Here is a 20,967-nt window from a genome sequence, read left to right as displayed (position 1 = left end):
ACTTCCCAAGCGCTTAGCACAGTGCTCTGCACATAGTAAGTGCTCAATAAATACGATTGATTGATTGATTGATTGATAGGGAATGGTTGATCCCCACAGTCCTTAAGGGCCAACGGAAGAGGACAGAGTTTGGCCTAGTGGAAAGAGCATGGGCCTGATAGTCAGAGGACCTGGTTCTAATCCTGGCTCTGCCATTTGTCTGGTGGATGATCTTGGGCAAGTCACTTCACTTTGCAGTACCTCAGTTACATCATCTGTAAAATGGGGATTAAATCCTCCTCCTTCCGACTTGAGCCCCATATGGGACAGGGTCTGTGCCCAACCTGTTATCTCATGTTTCCCAATGCTTAGTACAGTGCCTGCCACAGAGTAAGTGCTTAATAAGTACCATTTAAAAAAAAAAGAAAGGGGAAAGCAAGCAGTAGCAGCACCAAATTGCAGAAGACCCTTGAGAAAGCTGTCCTCTTCCTGGCCTCATCTCAGGAAGAAAATTTCATGGGTGTGGGTATTAACATGTCTTTGTGTGTGGGTGGATGTGCAGCAGGAGTGGTGAGGGCATGCAGAAAGGGAACACCTTCTTTACTAGGGGAGAGACTGGGAAGGAAGGAAACATCTTGCTAATGTAAAACACTAGAGTTTTCCTTGTCCTCCTCTTTGAAGATGGCACTGTTGTAGCGAGACCACATCTGTGAGTGTTGTCTTTGAGGCAAGAAAAAGAATCTCTTGCACGCTTACCCTTTGTCCATGAAAATACAGTAGTGCATCCACCACTTGTCTGCTGTGTGATGTTGGGAAAATTACTTAACTTCTCTGTGCCTCAGTTACCTCATCTGTAAAATGGGGATTAAGATTCGTATCTACCCCAGTGCGTCAAACAGTGCCTGGCACATAGTAAGCGCTTAACAAATACCATAAAAAAGCTCCTTATGGCCCCTTGGCATTTGGATGAGCAGTGCTCGGTGACGCAGTGGAAAGAGCATGGGCTTTGGAGTCAGAGGTCATGGGTTCAAATCCCGGCCCCGCCAACTGTCAGCTGTGTGTGACTTTGGGGAAGTCACTTAACTTCTCTGTGCTTCAGTTACCTCATCTGTAAAATGGGGATTAAAACTGTGAGCCCCCCGTGGGACAACCTGATCACCTTGTAACCTCCCTAGCGCTTAGAACAGTGCTTTGCACATAGTAAGCGCTTAACAAATAGCATCATCATTATTATACCAATGGTTAAGTGGGGGAGAGGTATGTGCTGCCATCTGTCGGGAATTCACTTGAGTTGTTTTCTTTAGTTGTGATGATTTGCACTGAACCATCCACACCCTCTCAGTCAGTTCCCCTGTGCCCTGCTTGGATGCCCCATAAGCAGGAGGTATGAGCCCGGATGGACAATCCAAAATGATAATAATAATGATATTTGCAAAGTAGTCGCTGGACTGGGGCTGTGTTATGTGGTCGTCCAAGTTGCGTCTTACTATCTTTCTACCTTTGACTGGAGATGACTAAATGCAACAGGTGTAGCCACTTGATCAGCTGTGCTTGTTTCCTCAGAAACCTAGGTCACTGACGTGCTTTTCAAGCTCTTTTCCAATGTTTGGCCAAAGCAAAAAAGTCTCAGAATACTGGAGGACGAACCCTTCCCATTTGTGATTTTCTCCTAATTCTATGATATATAGTATCTGCTGCTGTAAATAATTGAAGTGCTATTCTGTAATAGAGGGCCAGCCAGTTTCAACACCTCTAGTTTAATCTCACATTTAATTTCGCGCCCACTATGTTGGAATTCACGATCATTTGGAATCAATCATTGGAATTTATGGAGTGCTTACTGTGTGCAGAGCACTATTCAGGGTGCTTGGGAGACTGCCATACAAGAGAATTAGCAGACACATTTTCACTGCCCATAATGAGTTTACAGTCTAGGAGAATGAGGTTTCACCGTACACTGTTACAGAGTATTGATTGTAGATATTGAAGGCATTGTACAATAACTTTAATTTCCTGGCTTAATTGTGTCACCCAACAGTCCACATTTTTTAATAAAAACTACTTTGAGAGGTAATTTATCAGCTATAAATATATATCCTTGAAATAATCTGGGGGTTAGTTATATCAGCCAAGAATTTATCGCAAAATCTTCATGTGCTCAGCAGTGTGAAATTGTATGATCATTAAATGTATAGTTTGGAGAAATAGTGCCTTTGCAGAATAGCATCAGTGGATTTTCTACATTTCTTTAAAAAAAACGGTTGTGGATGTACTAGGAATAGATTCTTGAATATAAAGAATGGCCTAATGTAACTCCATTTTTTGCAGTATTCTTATTCTGTATATTTCACCTCATTTAACCCAACTTCTCCTAATATTTTGTCAATGGATGTTCAAGCCATCCACAGCTTTAACCCAGAGCTCCTCCCCGTAAAGCAGCACATTACAAAAACGAAAAGGGGAAAGGCCAAGGGAGGAAATTGAGGCCCTTGGATGTTATAATTGATGGTTTGGAGCCCAGGTGCCAGTGTGCACGATTCAAGCCCTGATCCTGGAAATCTCTACTTTTTCAGAGCTGCCTCCGTAGCTGGAGCCGCCCCAGAAATGCCTGGACTTCCATGGGCAGATCTCCCGCCGGGCTCAGTGAAGCCCTGAAGTTTCAAAGACATTCACCTAATTACCTCTATGCTTACTTCACTTTGGGCTTGGAACCCCCTCTTCCTCACCTGCGCCCTTGGATCTGTACTCTCTAAGCACTTGATGATAATCAATCCAGCCTCAGCCCCAGAGCACTTAGGATGATATCTTTTATACCCTATTTCCCCTATTTGCTGGAGAGGCAGCATGGTTCAGTGGAAAGAGCATGGGCTTTGGAGTCAGAGGTCATGGGTTCAAGTCCTGGCTCTGCCAATTGTCAGCTGTGTGACTTTGGGCAAATTGTTTAACTTCTCTGTGCCTCAGTTACCTCATCTGTAAAAATGGGGATTAAGACTGTGAGCCCCCCTGTGGGACAACCTGATCACCTTGTAACCTCCCCAGTGCTTAGAACAGTTGCTTGCACATAGCATGCGCTTAATAAATGCCATCATTATTATTATTATTATCTGTGTTTATTTCAGTGTCTGTCTCCCCCTCTAGACTGCAAGGTCCTTGTGGGCAAGGATCCAGTCTACCAACTCTATTGTACTGTAATTAATTAGGCAAGGTATTTAATGAAAGCCTACCATATCAATCAATCAGTGGTATTTATTGAGCACTTACTATGTGCAGAGCACTTACTGTGTGCAGAGCACTGTACTACGGGCTGGGAAGAGTACAATACAACAAAATTAGCAGATATGTTCCCTACCCATAACGAGCTTACTGTATGCAGAGCAGCATACAACACAACATAATTGGTAGCCATGGTCCCTGCCCACGATGAGCTTCCAGTCCAGAGGACTTTCCCAAGCACTTTGTACAGTGCTTTGCACATAAGTGCTCAATAAATATTACTGGTTGACTGATTCTCTGTTTTGTCCATCCCTTCAAAGAAAACCCGGTAACATTGTGATTTTTGAAATCTTGATAGCTGGCTGCTTTTATATCTTGAAAATACTTCACTTTTTGGTCTCCTATTGTTTAGTTTCTACACCACGACTTTACGCTTATAGTTGACCTAGGTTTCTCTTAAGTATCCAGAACACTTTCCCTTTGTAATTCCAGATTATTAGAATATAGCTCACCTCTGCCACGGTGATAATCTTTTGAGTTGCAAGTCATTCGCATACAAGTATGTGTTCCTTTCCCTCAACAGCTACGTCCCCACAGGTTTCCTCAGAGCTAGAGCAGGCCCGGCCACAGACCAGCGGAGAAGAGGAGCTCCAGCTCCAGCTCGCATTAGCAATGAGCAGAGAAGTTGCCGAGCAGGTGAGTTCTGGATTTTGCATTTTCCACCATAGCCTTATCATCACTGATGTCATCAATTCCCCCTCTAGACTGTAAGCTCGTTGTGGACAGGGGACGTGTCTACCAACTCTGTTCTTTTGTATTTTCCCAAGCACTTAGTACAGTGCTCTGCACACAGTAAAAGCTCAATAAATACGATGGATCATTCTCAAAAGCCTTACTTTTTCACCCAGTACTGCCTCAGATAACCTAATACTCACAGTAAGAGGGCACATTCCATGTCCGAAAGGTTAGGACACACGTGACTTGTGTGATCACGGAGAGGAAAAGCACAAAGCAAGCAAAATCTTGTCTTGAACACAACTGCCAACAGCTGACATTTGGAAAGTTGGGACGGTGACAGTTCTCTTTAATAAATTGATTAGAATCCATTTTTAGAACAGTGTGAATGGCCTCTGAGAAGGGTAGGATTTGAGAATGAGGTTCAGCAGGGAGTCATCTCACCTTAACGGCCTCAAGCGTATTGATATTTTATTAATCGGAAGCATCTGCAGGCTTTAAAAAAGTATCCTTAGCTCCCAAACCTGCTATTGTAGCCAATCACATACTTCATTTAACACTCCAAATGATACGACTTAGAGAATAATTTGAAGTGTAGCATCTCTAAGCTATGTGACTGTATATAATGTCAGGACACCAGTAAAGGATGTGCAGGCCGATTTAAATTTCTTCAGGATTGGAAGCTGAAAATTAGACATTTTCCAAGAATGAACCGTTGCCTCATATCATTTTGTCAAGCCAAGAGAATATGCCATGGTGTGGCATATCTCAGATATAATTGAAAGTGGCTGAAGAAATCAAAAGTGATTAAAGAAATGACGTGTTAAAGATATAAGTATGGCTGAAATTTGGGTTTCTTGATCTTTTGTCTTCTGTGATTTGGATAACACATGGTGACGACGCTCTTATTCTAGATTTCAAACTCTTGAATCATAAGGCAATATTAGCGGATGGTTTCTACCAGTGCTTCGCACATAGTAAGTGCTTAACAGATACCATCATTATTATTACCTACTTTTACAAACCGTAGTGTTAAGATGGATGATTATGTTTCAAGTCATGACCTGATAGAGTATACTGGAAGTGGTTAAAAGGTATTAAGAGGTGTACTTAGGGGTGGGAGGGGAATAGTTTGATGTATCAGAATAAACATTTAAGATTCTTTCTGAACCAAAACAACTTTTGAATGGAATGAACAAAAGGAAGTCCTATTTTATCGTGTGTTCTGTGTATTGTAAAATTCTGTTTTACATATATTATCTTTTTGCACTCCTGGGATAGCTTTAGTTGAGGCTTAAATTTTGTGAATAAAATCAGATCCAAGATCCACATCTGTCCTTTACAGGAGGAACGTCTCAGGCGTGGAGATGACCTCAGATTACAGATGGCCCTGGAAGAAAGTCGAAGAGACACAGTTAAAGTTCCAAAGAAAAAAGAGGTAATATTCCATTTATGAGAAATGTATTTCATTCTGATGAAACATCCTGAGCTCAGTCAAGTAGTATTGGTTTTAATATGGTTTCATCGAAACAGCGCTACATTTTCTTTGAGGATGCTGGGTAGAAAACTTAGCAGTCCCCTAGACTGTAAACTCACTGTGGGCAGGGAATATGTTTGCTTATTGTTGTATCGTACTCTCCCAGGCGCTTAGTACAATGCTCTGCACACAGTAAGCTCTCAATAAATACGATTGAATGAATGAATAATAAACGGATGTCGAACACCAGGTGCTTCGACAGGTCTGTTTGTGGTAGTGATAATAATAATCGTGGTGTTTGTTTAAGCGCTTACTATGTGCCAGTCACTGCAGTAAGCGCCGAGGTGGATGTTGGCGATGCAACTTTGGATTAATCAAGCCTGAATGATTTTGATTTTTCCCAGCATGGTTCCCGCCCGCAGCACACAACCCTGTTGGATCTGATGGACGCCCTGCCCAATTCAGCTCCCGCTCCCCAGAAAGCAGAACCTTGGGCATCCTCCAGTGCGGCTAAACAGACTGACCCTTGGGGAGGAGGCCCGGCGGCAGCTACCATTTCTGACCCGTGGCAGTCATTTGGTAAGGACTCATTCATTCATTCAGTAGTATTTATTGAGCTCTTACTGTGTGCAGAGCACTGTACTAAGCGTTGGGAAGTACAAGTCGGCAACATATCGAGACGGTCCCTACCCAACAGCGGGCTCACAGTCTAGAAAGGGGGAAAAAGGAGCAAGTCGGGGCAAGGGAGCTCATCCCAGAAGTCCCAGACTTCCAGGTCTGTGCTTAATAATAATAATAATAATAATAATAGCATTTGTTAAGCACTTACTATGTGCAAAGCACTGTTCTAAGCACTGGAGAGGCTACGAAGTGATCAGGTTGTCCCACGGGAGGCTCACAGTCAATCCCCATTTTACAGATGAGGGAACTGAGGCCCAGAGAAGGGAAGTGACTTGCCCAAAGTCACACAGCTGACAAGTGGACTCCTTGGACCGTGGCCCGTGCTCGCCCAGTCAGAAGGCTTGGAGGTGTTAGGTCTTCTGAGCTGCTTCTACTTCGAGTACAGCCTCTTTTGAACCTCAGTAAATCTAGAATGAATGACTGTGATTTTTAGGAACGATTGCATTTATTTGGCGATTACAATCTGTGAGTGTGGCCTGTAATATATGCTCCTTATTGTTTCCATTTTGAAGAGCTCTCTGTTTTGATCACTTTACACCACGGGTGGAAGAAGCATTCGCCTGGTCTCTAGGAGCTGTTAAACTGTCAGGTTTATAATCGTGTGCATAGATTAAGAAACTATAATTGGTAATATCAGGCAACTAGACTGAGCTGCTATAATTAGCTGAAATAATAGTCCTCTTCGTACTGTTGATGAAAAGCGTATGTTTGCCCTAATTCCTGCATATTTGTTAAAGCCATTAGAAAAATCAGGTTAGTTAGTGTATAAGTGTATTTTCAAGTTATTTTTACAGGCTTTTGTCAGAAACCCTCTTGCAGTGAACTTTTTTAAAACGGAGATTCCTTGAACAGAGATCCAAAACTGTCCGATTAGTTTTGTAGCAGATCTAAACTCCCCTCTGCAGTGTCTTCTGGAGTCTACGTGTCATTTCTTTCAGTTCATTCAATCGTATTTATTTAGCGCTTACTGTGTGCGGGGCAATGTACTAAGCGCTAGGGAAGTACAAGTTGGCAACATGTAGAGATGGTCCCTACCCAACAACGGGCTCACAGTCTAGAAAGGGGAGACAGTAAAGTGTAACAGTGAGCTCTTTCCCAGAGACAGGAGAAAGCCTCAAGCCCCCATCCCCTCGCCCTGCCCCCGCCCCTGCAAAAATCAGCAGAAATTCAACTAGCTGAGGGTGACCAGATCTATACAGCCAAATTCCAGATGCCTTTTGAAGTCTTCAGGAAACTTCCATAAAAGTTTGGGTAGGATTCAGGGTGGATCTGAGACACCCACTCCAGCTGACCTGGAAATCTGCTTTCACCATGTCCCGCCTTGTTTTACAGAGTCCTGGGAAAGATGTGTGTGGAACCAGGAAGGCCCTAGGAAAATTTTGCCAGAGTGGGGCTCCCTAGGACATCCTGAAAATAGCCAGAATATCTGGGGTTCCCCTAGATACTTTGATATCTCGGTTCAAACCCCTTGGCCCTGCAGGGACCGTGTCTACCAATTCTATTGCCTTATGCCCTCCCAAGCACTTAGTATGGTGTTTTGCACACAGTAAGCGTTCAATCGGTACCATCGATTGATTGATCTAGTACAGAAGCTCTCAGGGGCTTTTTGTTGGGTTTTTTTTTGTGCTGGCCTCGTTTGATGGACTGGTTGTGGACATAGTGGGGGAGGTGGCAGAGAAGGGCGTCTCCAGAGCTGAGGCCCCTCGGCTGAAAGTAATTCCTAGTGCTGAACTGTAATTGCGTTCAAAGCAAAAAGAATTGTGGTAAGAATGGCATCTTTTCATGATGATGATGATGATGGTATTTGTTAAGCGCTTACTATGTGTCAGGCACTGTTCTAAGCACTGGATAAAATGACACAAGCACACACACACCAACATCATGCAGCCCACTGGCAACTAGTAAATTAACTAAATAAAGGAAAATCATAAGCGCTAGCCAGGCATTTTAAGGGGACACATTCACTACCCAATGGTTATAACTTGGGCCTCAGAAAATATCTATTTTGTACCCAATTTAGACAGCTGAGAACTTCCCATTGCGTGTCCCCCCCCGCCCCCACACACTTTGCTTTGTCTTCCCCTCCTATTTTTTATCCCACCATGCTCGTTATGCTGCTCTCCTTTTCAGGCCCTATAAACCTCTGTCACTCTTTGTTTCTGTCTGCCCATTGCTCATGTGTTACCTGTGTCTTTTTTCGTATTCCCTAGTTGCTGCGGATGAGTCCTGTGTGCTTGTGCATAGCATTGGTTTGTTGATGTTCCTGTGGGTGTGGGCGTGTCTCTGGAAAGAGAGGACCGCTATACCCCCCGACTCAGAGCTGTGAGGTAGATACCCTGCTGCGGTGCACCTGATGTAGGCTCTCTCCTTCAGTTCCGAGCTCCAGGACTACCCCCATGTTGCTGCCGTCTTGTTTTTCACCACCGTTCACCCCTACCAACTCCAGGCTTCCTGGTTGCGGCTGCCCCACGAACATACCCTGCTTCCCCTCCTTCTCCTTAAAGGCATTTATTGAGTGCTTCCTGTGTGCCAAGCACTGTACTAAACGCTTGGGAGAGTACAACAGAGTTGGTAGGCAACGTTTCTCCCGCTTTCCCACATAGCAGATCAAACGAAGGGGGAAGGACGGCTCGGCAGTTCCACCTCCCCGTAGAGCCCTGGGAGGGTTGGGGTGGAGGGAGAACCCCTTGAATAGTCACCTGGGCCCCATGGCCACCGAGAATCAATCAATCAATCAATCGTATTTATTGAGCGCTTACTGTGTGCAGAGCACTGTACTAAGCACTTGGGAAGTACAAGTTGGCAAGACAGTCCCTACCCAACAGTGGGCTCACAGTCTAAAAGAACTCACCCAGAGTGAAAAAAGAACCCCAGAAGGAGCATGGCTTAGTGGAAAGAGCCCAGGCTTGAGAGTCAGAGGTCATGGGTTCTAATCCTGGCTCCATCACTTGTCAGCTATGTGACCTTGGGCAAGTCACTTGACTTCTCTGTGCCTCAGTTTCCTTATCTGTAAAATGGGGATTAAAACTGTGAGCCCCATGTGGGACAACCTGATTACCTTGTATGTACCCCAGCGCTTTTAATAGTGCTTGGCACATAGTAAGCGCTTAACAAGTACCATTGTTCATTCATTCAGTCGTATTTATTGAGCACTTACTGAGTGCAGAGCACTGTACCAAGCGCTTGGAAAGTACAATCCGGCAATGATCATTACAGTATTTATTATTGTTAAGCATTGGGGTGGATACAGATTATGAAATCAGATACAGCCGCTGTCAATGAATGACATTTGTTGAGCTGTTACTGTGTGAATAGCACTATATTAAGCGCTTGGGAGAGTATAGTACAAAAGAGTTGGTAGACACATTCCTTTCCCGCAATGAGCTTACAGTCTTGTCCATTATTATCATTGTTATTCCAAGCCTTTTCCTTTCCTAAAAAGTGAGGTGTCCGTGAGCCAGCCATTTGGAGGTCAGGGAAGAGGAAGGAGGGGGAAGTTTTCTGGAGCTGGCTGACTGGAAACTCCCCTGTTAATAATAATGATAATAATAATAATGGCATTTATTAAGCGCTTACTATGTGCAAAGCACTGTTCTAAGTGCTGGGGAGGTTACAGGGTGATCAGGTTGTCCCACGGGGGGCTCACAGTCTTCATCCAAAGCCCGTCCTCTTTCCACTGATCCACGCTGCTTCCCTGTTGCAGGGTGCCTTTCAACCACAGTCTCAGCTGCATTTGGACCACGAAGCAAAGTACCCAGTATCATTCCCCCTTATAAGAGCAGTGTTCTGATACCTTGGGCCGGCCCAGACTCATTCTTTTCATTAAATAAATTCCATATCTCCAGGTTTGATTGTAATCGCATCATTCATTTGCAAAAACCGAGTAAATTCCTGGGCTTTTAGGATTCCATTATAATCAGTTTTAATGTGAAAAATGCCATCGAAATCTCAGCGGACAAGTCAGAGCTTGTCACTGGAGATAGCCCTGGCTGCAGTATATCCGAACAATGGCTCCCCACTTGGTTCAACCCATTATAACAATCCCTTGTTCTGGCTTGCCAGTTACTTGGCTCCCGAGGTCTTGAGGATGTTAGATTTATGAAGGTAAATACTAATAAATCCCATTCATGAAGAGTTTTTTAGAACTATTTCATTGCTTTGCTGCTGCACTCTAATGAACTATAATTTATGAGAGATTAGAGGGAGTTGAAAGGTAGATCTTCTGAAATGCTCTTAGTTGTACTGCTCTAATTTTGTGTGCTCTCGTTACGAAAGAACAAAAGAGGTTTTGAAAGCTCCCATTTGTAGCAAAGAATGTCATTAACATTTCTTGCCATGCATCATTGAGGGTAACTCAGCCCAATTGCCAATGAAAGAAGGTTTAAGTTCTGTAACGAAGGGACAACTGAGTTCCACCTTGGCATTTCTTTTCCTATTCTAAAACACAGAAAGGGGTCAGTTGGTAAGCTTATTGTTATCGTTACTATTATTGTGGTATCTGTTAATAACTAACAGTAATAATAATAATGGCGTTTATTAAGAGTCTACTATGCGCAAACAACTGTTCTAAGCACTGGGGAGGTTACAAGGTGATCAGGTTGTCCCTTGGGGGCCTCACAGTCTTAATCCCCATTTTCCAGATGAGGTAACTGAGGCACAGGGAAGTTAAGTGTATATATATATATATGTATATATGTTTGTACATATTTATGACTTTATTTATCTTGTACATATCTATTCTATTTATTTTATTTTGTTAGTATGTTTGGTTTTGTTCTCTGTCTCCCCCTTCTAGACTGTGAGCCCGCTGTTGGGTCGGGACTGTCTCTATGTGTTGCCAACTTGTACTTCCCAAGCGCTTAGTATAGTGCTCTGCACACAGTAAGTGCTCAATAAATACGATTGATTGATTGACTAAGTGACTTACCCAAAGTCACACAGCTGACGATTGGCAGAGCCGGGATTTGAACCCATGACCTCTGACTCCAAACCCCGGGCTCTTTCTACTGAGCCACGCTGCGTTAAATGCTTACTGTAATAATAATTATAGTACTAAGTGCTTACTATGTGCCGAGCACTATTCTAAGCTCCAGATTAGGTACAAGTTAATCAGGTTGGACACAGTCCCTGCCCCACGTGGGGCTCACACTCTTATCCCCATTTTACAGTTGAGGTAACTGAGGCCCAGAGAAGTGAAGTTGGCCTGCCCCAGGTCACACTGCAGACATGTGGCAGAGCTGGGATTAGAACCCAGATCCTTCTTACTTCCAGGCCTGTGCTCTGTCCACTAAGACACACTGCTATGTGTTGAGCACTGTACTAAGGGCTGGAGGAGATACACGTCGATCAGTTTGGACACAGCCCCTATCCCACATGGGACTCACAATCGAAGTAGTGTAACAGTTTTGAAGGTGAGCGGTATTTTAGTTGGCTCTGAGCCTCTTTTCTGTCTCCGAGATCAAGCGAACCATGTCCTTAAATCCTTATCTCAGCCAGACTGCGTTTCTTTGAGGAAGTAGCTGAAGCTGCCTTCTTCCGCTTGTCTTTACCAGCAGCAGGTGGTCATGTTTACTTGATGGAACTAAAGAAATGATAACCTTCTGCAAGCTCCCCCTTTTATTTTTTCTTCCTTCCTTAGCACCCCCCACCCCCACCCCATTTTATTTCCACTGTCTTTCTCTTTCCCCTTCACTGCATAAAAATATTTGAAGGGAAAATTAGGGTAAAGAGCATGGGGGTGATGCTAAAATACATGAAATTTTCTCTGCCGGGGGACCAGCAGAGTAAAGAGGAGTTCGATATTCCTGCCCTTGCTTCTGATCCTATTCCCAACATTGATGGCCACTTTAGAAGATGTGCTTAGATCTGGAATTTTTTTTCCCCTTGCTTTTATTTTATCCATTTGGCACTTGTACTGTATTTTTAAAATCTAAGGGTTGCACTTCTTAGTTATATGGTTATTGTATTTTCTCCATGCTCTGCCCAGGATGGACTTTAGACGGAGGTGCTGTCTTTTGGGATTTGAGGTTTACTGGGGTCAAAGGGGGTGGCTTTTAAGTGCTGTCACAGCCATAGAAGTAGGAATTAGGAAGTCCATACTAATGTAATCTGTCAATCAGTGGTATTTATTGAGCACTTATTATGTGCAGAACACTGTTCTAAGTACTTGGAAGAGTAGAATACAAGAGAAATTAGCAGGTACTTTCTCTGCCCATAATGAGGTTACAGTCTCTGTTAGAAAATTCATACCCCCAAAACTAGGTTACAGTGAAATGTTTACTTTTGTATACCACAGGTGCAGTGTGTGCAATTTCACAGTTGTTATAGGAAATCAAAGAGTTTTTTGACATTTTAGTTTCCATTTTCAGCCTTAATATTGTTAACTTAAGACTATCACTGAGGAGACTAGACTGTCAGGTCACGATGTGTCCAAGGCACATCTGTTTATTTAAGATGCTTGGTAAAGGCATGTCTGTGATCTTAAATATTTTCACTCTACCAAGAGACAAACATCAGTCTTGAATCTCTAGCAGAAAATCAAGTATCCAAATGATTAGATGGAGGCCTGGATGAGGAGCCCCTAAAAAAACACAGGTTTAGTTTGTTGTCCCTATAGTGTTTGGTTAGCCAAGAACTTTTCTCATTGATTGGATCTGAATTTTTTGGTTTCAATAACCATTTGGTAAAGTAGATGTTAGGGTACTTCTTTCTGAACTATTTTACTTCCGTAGCACTTGGGATCCTTCCCCTTGACTCAAGTTTCTTTACAATCCACTGAGTCCACAAGATCTGAAAAAGGTATACTGATTAGAGAAGCAGCAAGGCTCAGTGGAAAGAGCACAGGCTTTGGAGTCAGAGGTCATGGGTTCAAATCCCGGCTCTGCCAATTGTCAGCTGTGTGACTTTGGGCAAGTCACTTAACTTCTCTGTGCCTCAGTTCCCTCATCTGTAAAATGGGGATTAAGATTGTGAGCCCCATGTGGGACAACCTGATCACCTTGTATCCCCCCAGCACTTAGAACAGTGCTTTGCACATAGTAAGCGCTTAACAAATACCATCATTATTATTATTATTATGTAGAATGCTGAGTGAGAAACTGGTAAGTATTGTCTTTTTTCTCTAGGGAGGGAGAAAAAAAGATGCAAGTAGGAGAGTGTGGCAGTGTGAATTGCCACAGAACCTGAAGTGGTGTGCATATACTCTCCCCACCCACCTGTTTCCATCTTTCCACCTCTTTCTGTCTCCCCTTCTCCCCCATGCATATGTATCCTGGACTGCCCATAATATTCTGTTAACATTTCAAGAAAATTGAATCCATAATGTGGCAAAAAAAAAGCAAAATCTTAAATGGTTGCTCAGTCTGCTCACTTCAAATGTGCTGCCTGATGAGAGTATTGAGGGTACAGGTTTTCCTGAGTTGGTGAATTTTATAGAGTCCGAGATTCATATGCCCGGGAGATGTGAATCTCACAACTAGGGAAATGCTGTGAAGATTGTGTGAAGCCTCTGAAAAAAAATTGGAAAATGCCATTAAGTAGCTTTCTCCACTGACTGTGGGAACAACATTAATGACAGTAAATAATCATAATAATGATGGCATTTGTTAAGTGCTTACTATGTGCAAAGCACTGTTCTAAGTGCTGGGGGAGATATAAGGTGGTCAGGTTGTCCCACGAAGGGCTCACAGTCTTAATCCCCATTTTAATGAATAAATAAATAATAAATAATGATGGCATTTATTAAGCGCTTACTATGTGGTCCTTACCCACTGTTCTAAGTGCTGTTCTAAGTGCTGGGGAGGTTACAAGGTGATCAGGTTGTCCCACGGGGGGCTCACAGTCTTCATCCCCATTTTACAGATGAGGTAACTGAGGCCCAGAGAAGTGAAGTGATTTGCCCAAAGTCACACAGCTGACAAGTGGCGGAGGCGGGATTAGAACCCATGACCTCTGGCGCCCAAGCCTGTGCTCTTTCCACTGAGCCACACTGCTTCTCACATGAACATTTGCCGTTAGATGGAAAATTGGAAGTCTCTAAAAAATGAAAGTATGGCAGAAAAAAAAAGTGTTCCTGAAAACTTTGCTGAAATATATGCAGTGGAAAGATGGGATCTGGGAGGCTGACTGTAGACTTGCTTACAAAATGATGCAAGCGACATTGTGCTCCTAACACAATGAAGTGTGTTTCAGAAGGCTCTGCCAGTAATGTGGGGAGGGGGCTTGGCCTAGAGGAAAGAGCATGGTACCGTGAGTCAGGAGACTTGGGTTCTAATTTTAGCTTGGCCATTGGCATGCTGTATGACCTTGGGCTCGGGCCTGGTCCTTAGTTTCCAGGATAAAATAAGGATAAAATAATGAGCCCCATCTGGTATAGGGACTGTGCCTAATCTGATAATCATTTTTTTTAAATAGCATTTATTAAGCACTTACTATGTTCAAAGTACTGTTCTAAACGCTGGAGAGGTTACAAGATGATCAGGTTGTCCCACACGGGGCTCACAGTCTTCATCCCCATTTTACAGATGAGGTAACTGAGGCACAGAGAAGTTAAGTGACTTGTACAACTTGTACAACTTGGGAAGTACGACTTGTACTTCCCAAGCGCTTAGTACAGTGCTGTGCACACAGTAAGTGCTCAGTAAATACGATTGATTAAGTGACTTGCCCAAAGTCACACAGCTGTCACTTGGCGGAGCTGGGATTTGAACCCATGACCTCTGATGCCAAAGCCCAGGCTCTTTCCACTGAGTCATGCTGCTTCTCCAATCCTGACGCTCCTTCACCATTTAGCACATAGTAAGCGCTTAACAAATGCCCTAAGTAGTGATTTGCTCATCCCCTTATGGATTTACTTCAAATTATGCCAGTCCTACTACCACAAATAACCAAATATTTTTCAGGATTCCTGCAGGGCCTCACAGTCTGGACTGGGTGACTTTTTTTGTGAGGAGCCTCCCCACCGATGGCATAGCCCCAATAATAAAACCATCTGCTTCCACCCTGTTTTGAACCGCGAACCCACCCTGTTAAGGCAAACTTAAAAACTGCTAGGCTACAGAACTGGACAACCCTCCATGTTTATTATCTTGCTGGATTTCCCTCTACAATATGTCCTAGATCTTCCCCTTCCTCTCCACTCTTAGCGGCGTGGCTTAGTGGAAAGAGCACGAACTTGGGAGTCAGAGGCCATGGACTCTAATCCCAGCTCTGTGCTGTGTGATTTGGGGTAAGTCACTTCACTTCTCTGTGCTGCAGTTACCTCACATGAAAAATGGGGATTAAGACTGTGAGCCTCACGATGGACACGGACTGCATCCAACCTGATTAACTTTATCTATCCCAGTGCTTAGAATTGTGCCTGGCACTCAGTATGTGCTTAACAAATACCATTAAATAAAAGGGAGAGAGAACAGAACTAGGGGCTTGGGATCATCAGTAGAACTAAAAGATAATGGCTTCTGTTCTCAAGAAATTTACAGTCTAATCTGAGAAACAATGGGAAGGAAATCACAAACAATCAGTAGGTAGAAGAGCAAAAACATTGGCACAAATGACAAAAAGGGAAGTCGCAATTGCATAAATACAGAGGTACATTGAGTGCCAAGGTGGCTGATGGGATGGCATAACCAGGAAGGTGAGGATTATTCTTAAAATGCCTCTTAGAGGAGCTGGCTTTTAAGGAGGGATGTAGTTTGCGGATTTGAGGTGGGAGGGAATTCCATGCATGGGAAAGGCAGAGTGAAAGGCCACACAGATAATGGGGCCAGCCTGGAAGGAGTGGAGTATTCGACCTGAAGTGTGGCCCGAGAAGACAGAGAAGTAAGAAGGAGGCAATTGGTGGAGTGTATTAAATCCAGTGGTTAGGAGTTAAATTGGATTTGAATGCTGGGAAAATGGGTAACTATTGGAGGCAGAAGTTTGGAGAGTAATGATGAATGCCAAAAAGCTTCTAAGAAAATGAGGCGAGCTGCCTTGAGGCTCCCCTGAGGCGGTGGTGGTGTCTGTTATGTTCTTACCTTGTGCCGGCCACTGTATTAAATGCTGGGGTAGATATAAGCTAATTGGGTGGGACACAGTCCCTGTCCTACATGGGGCTCAGAGTCTTAATCCCCATTTTACAGATAAGGAAACGGAGGCACAGAGAAGTGAAGTGACTTGCCAAAGGCCACACAGCAGACAAGTGACGGACCTGGGATTTGAACCCATGACCTCTGACTCCAAAGCCCGTGCTCTTTCCGCTGAGCCACGCTGCTTCTCAATGTAGATGGTTGATCTCAATGTAGATGGCTTTACTATTGGGGCTGTGCCATCAGTTGGGAAGGCTACTGACAAAAAAGTCACCCAGTCCAGACTGTGAGGCCCAACAGGAATCCTGAAAAATATTTGGTTATTTCATCTATTTTTTGTTTCCCAATTCAGTCAATTGGAGGTATTTATTAAGCGCTTACTATGTGCAGAGCATTTTAGTAAGGGCTTGGGAGAATACAGTACAACAGTTGAGACACATTCCCTGCTCCCAACAAGCTTACAGTCTAGAGTGGAGGGAGGTGTTACTGTTCAAGACGGACACCAGGCTCTATAAACGCAGTCATTTCTTCTAACCAAATTCACTAATAATAATAATAATAATAATAGCATTTATGAAGCACTTACTATGTGCAAAGCACTGTTCTAAGCGCTGGGGAGGTTACAAGGTGATGGGGTTGTCCCACAGGGGGCTCACAGTCTTAATCCCCATTTTACAGATGAGGGAACTGAGGCCCAGAGAAGTGAAGTGACTTGCCCAAAGTCACCCAGCTGACAAGTGGCGGAGCCGGGATTTGAACCCGTGACCTCTGACTCCAAAGCCCGGGCTCTTTCCACTGAGCCACGCTGCTTCTCTAGTAGGGGCAAAGTGTAGCTTTGTAACATTTCTTGAGAATTGGACTCAGAAACATTTTTAGCTAACCAGAACTTTTGTGGCTTTTGATGGCTCAGGAGTACTTTGAAAAAGTTAAAGGAAATGGCCCTTGAAAAGTGACTTTTTGCCAAAAGTTTTCTTGAAAGATATGATTTGAAAATATTATGCAAAAAGTTGCCATTGAGTACCTATTGTTATTGTTAGTGAATATAATTGCAACTATTTATAAATATGAAAGGAATGCATTTTTCACTTCATAAATTTGTTGGGAAAGGTGGGATTACATAACTGACTGCTTTTTTAATATTAAAGGCACTTTGCAAAGATATATTTATACTTGGGAGATGGTGAACTTGCTAACAGTAAAATGGCTAATTTAATTGTAATACTTTAATGGGTACTTTAAAAAATATTTGCAAGTCTAGTTTGAGCATTCATCATTACATAATGTAATAATATGACATTTTGAAAGCATTTTCATTCATTTTTAACAAATGGATATCTACCTTAAGCCTAACCATTCCTAGTCATCCCCAGAATGCTTTCGAGCACTTCCCCAGAAGAGAAATTCCGAGATTACTGAGGGAATTCCAAGACCCTGATTTCAATTTTAATCTCTGCCCACTTTGAGTGATAGTGCCGATAACAAAAAGTTACCTCAGGTGAAGAATATGTGAAAAGAAGAGGTTTTAAAGGGTGCAGATGTTAGGAGTACACCGAAACAAAATCTCTAAGGGAAGGAGAAAACACTGAGGGGATTTTAAGGTTGGAGCCAAGCTGTTTCAGCGCAAAGTCAGTTGAGCCCAAGGAGGTCACGGATAATAAATAGGTCAAAATAGGCTTTGTCGGTATAAAACCATATTTGAACTTAAAAAGATTCTGTGACACGTTTTGATGCAGCTGCACAGAAAGGAGGATTAGGACAAATTGTTGCTCTTAAAAGGCAGCTGCCTTTATATGAGGCAAAAAAACCTAAACACAGATGGAAGGATGGAAGAGGATGGAAGGAGATTTGAGACCACGTGGAGGAGCCAGAGGGAAGGGGAATCTGATGAGAAAGTCATTTAGATCCATGGAAAATCTTGCTGGAGGCCTGAGGAGAAACTCCAGGCCCATAGGAAGTTGTGCTTCATTAGGCTATTTCCAGTTCACTTGTAGTTGTGTTAGCAGCATGGCTCACCTGAAAGAGCAAGGGCGTCAGAGTTCATGGGTTCAAATCCCGGCTCCGCCAATTGTCAGCTGTGTGACTTCGGGCAAGTCACTTCACTTCTCTGGGCCTCAGTTACCTCATCTGTACAGTGGGGAGACTTGAGCCTCACGTGGGACAGGGAGTGTGCCAAATGCATTTTGCTTGTAATAATAACGATGACATTTGTTAAGTGCTTACCATGTGCTGAGCACTGTTCTAAGCATTGTACCTACCCCAGCACTTAGTACAGTGCCTGGCACATAGTAAGCGCTTAACAAATACCACAGTTGTTACTTTTTTGCCAATCAATGCCAATTCTGGCTGTGTCAACCTTCTCACTCCCAGGCCCGGGTTGTACCCACTACACCATAGCCCATGTACCGACCCTCTGGATTATAGTAGTTTTTATATTCGTAAATTGCAGGTAATGTAATCTTTTCGAGTATGCAGAATCAGTCCTGGAGTTTTATACTTACTCTTTGGTGGGAAAGGACAGAGTTCATTCACTCATTCAAGTGTATTTATCGAGCACTTACTGTGTGCAGAGCACTGTTCTAAGCACTTGGGAGAGTACAGTACAACAGTAAACAGACACATTCCCTACCCACAATGAGCTTACAGTCTAGACGTGGGGAGATAGACATCAATACAAATAAATAAATTATAGAGAAGCAACTTGGCTCAGTGGAAAAGAGCACCGGCTTTGGAGTCAGAGGTCAAGGGTTCAAATGCCGGCTCTGCCAATTGTCGGCTGTGTGACTTTGGGCAAGTCACTTCAGTTCTCTGTGCCTCGGTTCCCTTATCTGTAAAATGGGGATGAAGACTGTGAGCCCCCCGTGGGACAACCTGATCGCCTTGTAACCTCCCCAGCGCTTAGAACCGTGCTTTGCACATAGTAAGCGCTTAATAAATGCCATCATTATTATTGTTATTATTATTATTGTAATTACAAGTATGTACATAAGTGCTATGTTATCAGGTCCCCAGAGTCACCAGGGAGGGTTGACATGTCACTCTTACCTCTGAAATGGGGCGGGGCAAGAGAAAGCTCCTAAGTGCCATCCATCATAAACCAAAGGCCATCCACAGTTCTGCTGTAGATTTTTCCTATGCGGTATTTCATAATCACAAACCCAAAGACCAGAATTTTAATATTACCGAGGAAAACATTACCAATTGTTTCGAGAGAATTTGTATGAGCTGTAGCACTACTTTACTGCAGGTACCAAGCCAGCTGCCCCTGATCCTTGGGGAGGAGCTACTGGATCCAGAGCCCAGCCTCTCCCAAAGAACTCAGATCCTTGGGCCCCTCCTCAGCCTGCCACGGGAGCGGTCAAAGTTGCGGCCGACCCCTGGGGACCGGCAGCTGCCAACACGCCCGTTTCCACCTCTGGTAAGTCACTTGGTTTATATTGGACGTTCTTGTCGGTACTTCTCTTTGATTTGAATTCAGAGGCAGTTCAGTTGAAACGATAATTCCGAAATGCCTCTTAATTCCACAGGCGATTGTGTATTTCCTGATGTTTGGTTGACCCGTTCAGTCAGTTTTCGTTTAGCTGATAAACCCTCCCAAAGTGGATCGTGTCAGCTGTTTCTCAATCAGTGTATTTTAGCAGTCATTTTCAGCGGTTGCATCATTTAAAATAACATCTTGCGCATATTTAAAATGCCTTCTCTCAAAGAATCTCAGTCCATTTTGCCCACGTCATAAATCCACATTTCCCCACTCTGAACTAGATAGAGACAGTGTGGTGGTGACCCTGCTTTCTCGAGGGGTACCCTAACACCCTGGTTGACCTAGTCATTGATGGATTTGGGAGTAGAACCTAGGTTTCCAAATTTCATGGATGTGGGGTAAAACTCCTGGGGTGGATTTGTTCAGTTTTGGGAGCAGGATTGTGATTAATTTGGGCCTACTTGGAATAAGACCAACAGCTTCTCCAGCCCCCCTCCATCACTTTGAATTTGAGGAGATGTGTCTGAGAGTCTGATTGTACTTGCAAGTTCTTTGGAGTGGATGCCAGCCTCACATTGTTTTGATGTTGGTGCCTAATGTCCCAAGGCTCCGAAACAGGTTTCAAAACTGCCTAATTGTATGAATGCCGTTTTGAGGTTGGTCCTGGCCATTTGGGGGTAGGCCTGGTTTCAAATTGAGGAAATTGTGAGGCACCAAGAATTTGGGGTTTGCCCAAGGTAGCCAAGTTGGAGCAGTTTCAGAAATTGGCACTGGGGCTCTTTCCTCACTTACAGTAACTTCTAGTATGTAGGTATTTTACTGGTTCTTGTTTTCTCCCAGAATTCCTGAACCAAATGGAATACTCCCAGCTCACGAAATGCATATGCAATTGAATTGAGGCAGTTGTCTTCTTTAGTAACCAGCCTTTCTTCCTTGAAACAGGATCTTTTGACCTCTTCAATAATTTGAATGGTACAGTGAAAGATGACTTTTCTGAATTTGACAACCTCCGAACTTCTAAAAGGACAGGTACCACATGCTGCTTCTCAACACCCTTGATGTATTGTAGAATAAAATTATGGAAGACAATTAGTTGTGCTGGTTAACCAACTGATCTCTTTTATAATTACAGAAACAAGAGTCAACTTTCAAAGTGAATTATTTCACCCTTGGGCTTCTTAACTTTGTAACTATTGCTTTTTGTGAAATAGCTATAAATCCAGGAGAGGGGTGTGTGTGAAGGGCGTGGGAGGTGGGGTGTGTGTGGCCTTATTTTATTCATCAGGGTCAATGTTAGCATAGTCAGTCAACCAATTCTAGAAATTCACACATTTAAG

General features: G+C 43.5%; 1 protein-coding gene across 2 annotated transcripts in view; it reads left to right on the top strand.

Annotated features, from left to right (window-relative positions):
- EPN2 (epsin 2) overlaps positions 1-20,967 on the top strand; it is a 120,524-nt gene that overhangs the window by 92,709 nt on the left and 6,848 nt on the right. For both annotated transcript variants that reach the window (XM_038762653.1, XM_038762654.1), the window contains exons 3-7: positions 3,776-3,888; positions 5,273-5,365; positions 5,809-5,983; positions 19,397-19,567; positions 20,573-20,659. In XM_038762653.1, the coding sequence (XP_038618581.1) occupies positions 3,776-3,888; positions 5,273-5,365; positions 5,809-5,983; positions 19,397-19,567; positions 20,573-20,659 (639 nt within the window). The remainder of the gene's footprint in view (positions 1-3,775; positions 3,889-5,272; positions 5,366-5,808; positions 5,984-19,396; positions 19,568-20,572; positions 20,660-20,967) is intronic.

This window comes from Tachyglossus aculeatus, chromosome 21 (genome assembly GCF_015852505.1).
Source record: "Tachyglossus aculeatus isolate mTacAcu1 chromosome 21, mTacAcu1.pri, whole genome shotgun sequence".
In the NCBI taxonomy this organism is placed as follows: Eukaryota; Metazoa; Chordata; class Mammalia; order Monotremata; family Tachyglossidae; genus Tachyglossus; species Tachyglossus aculeatus.
Note: the sequence above shows the minus strand (reverse complement) of the source record. Positions and strands in the feature narration are given on the sequence as shown.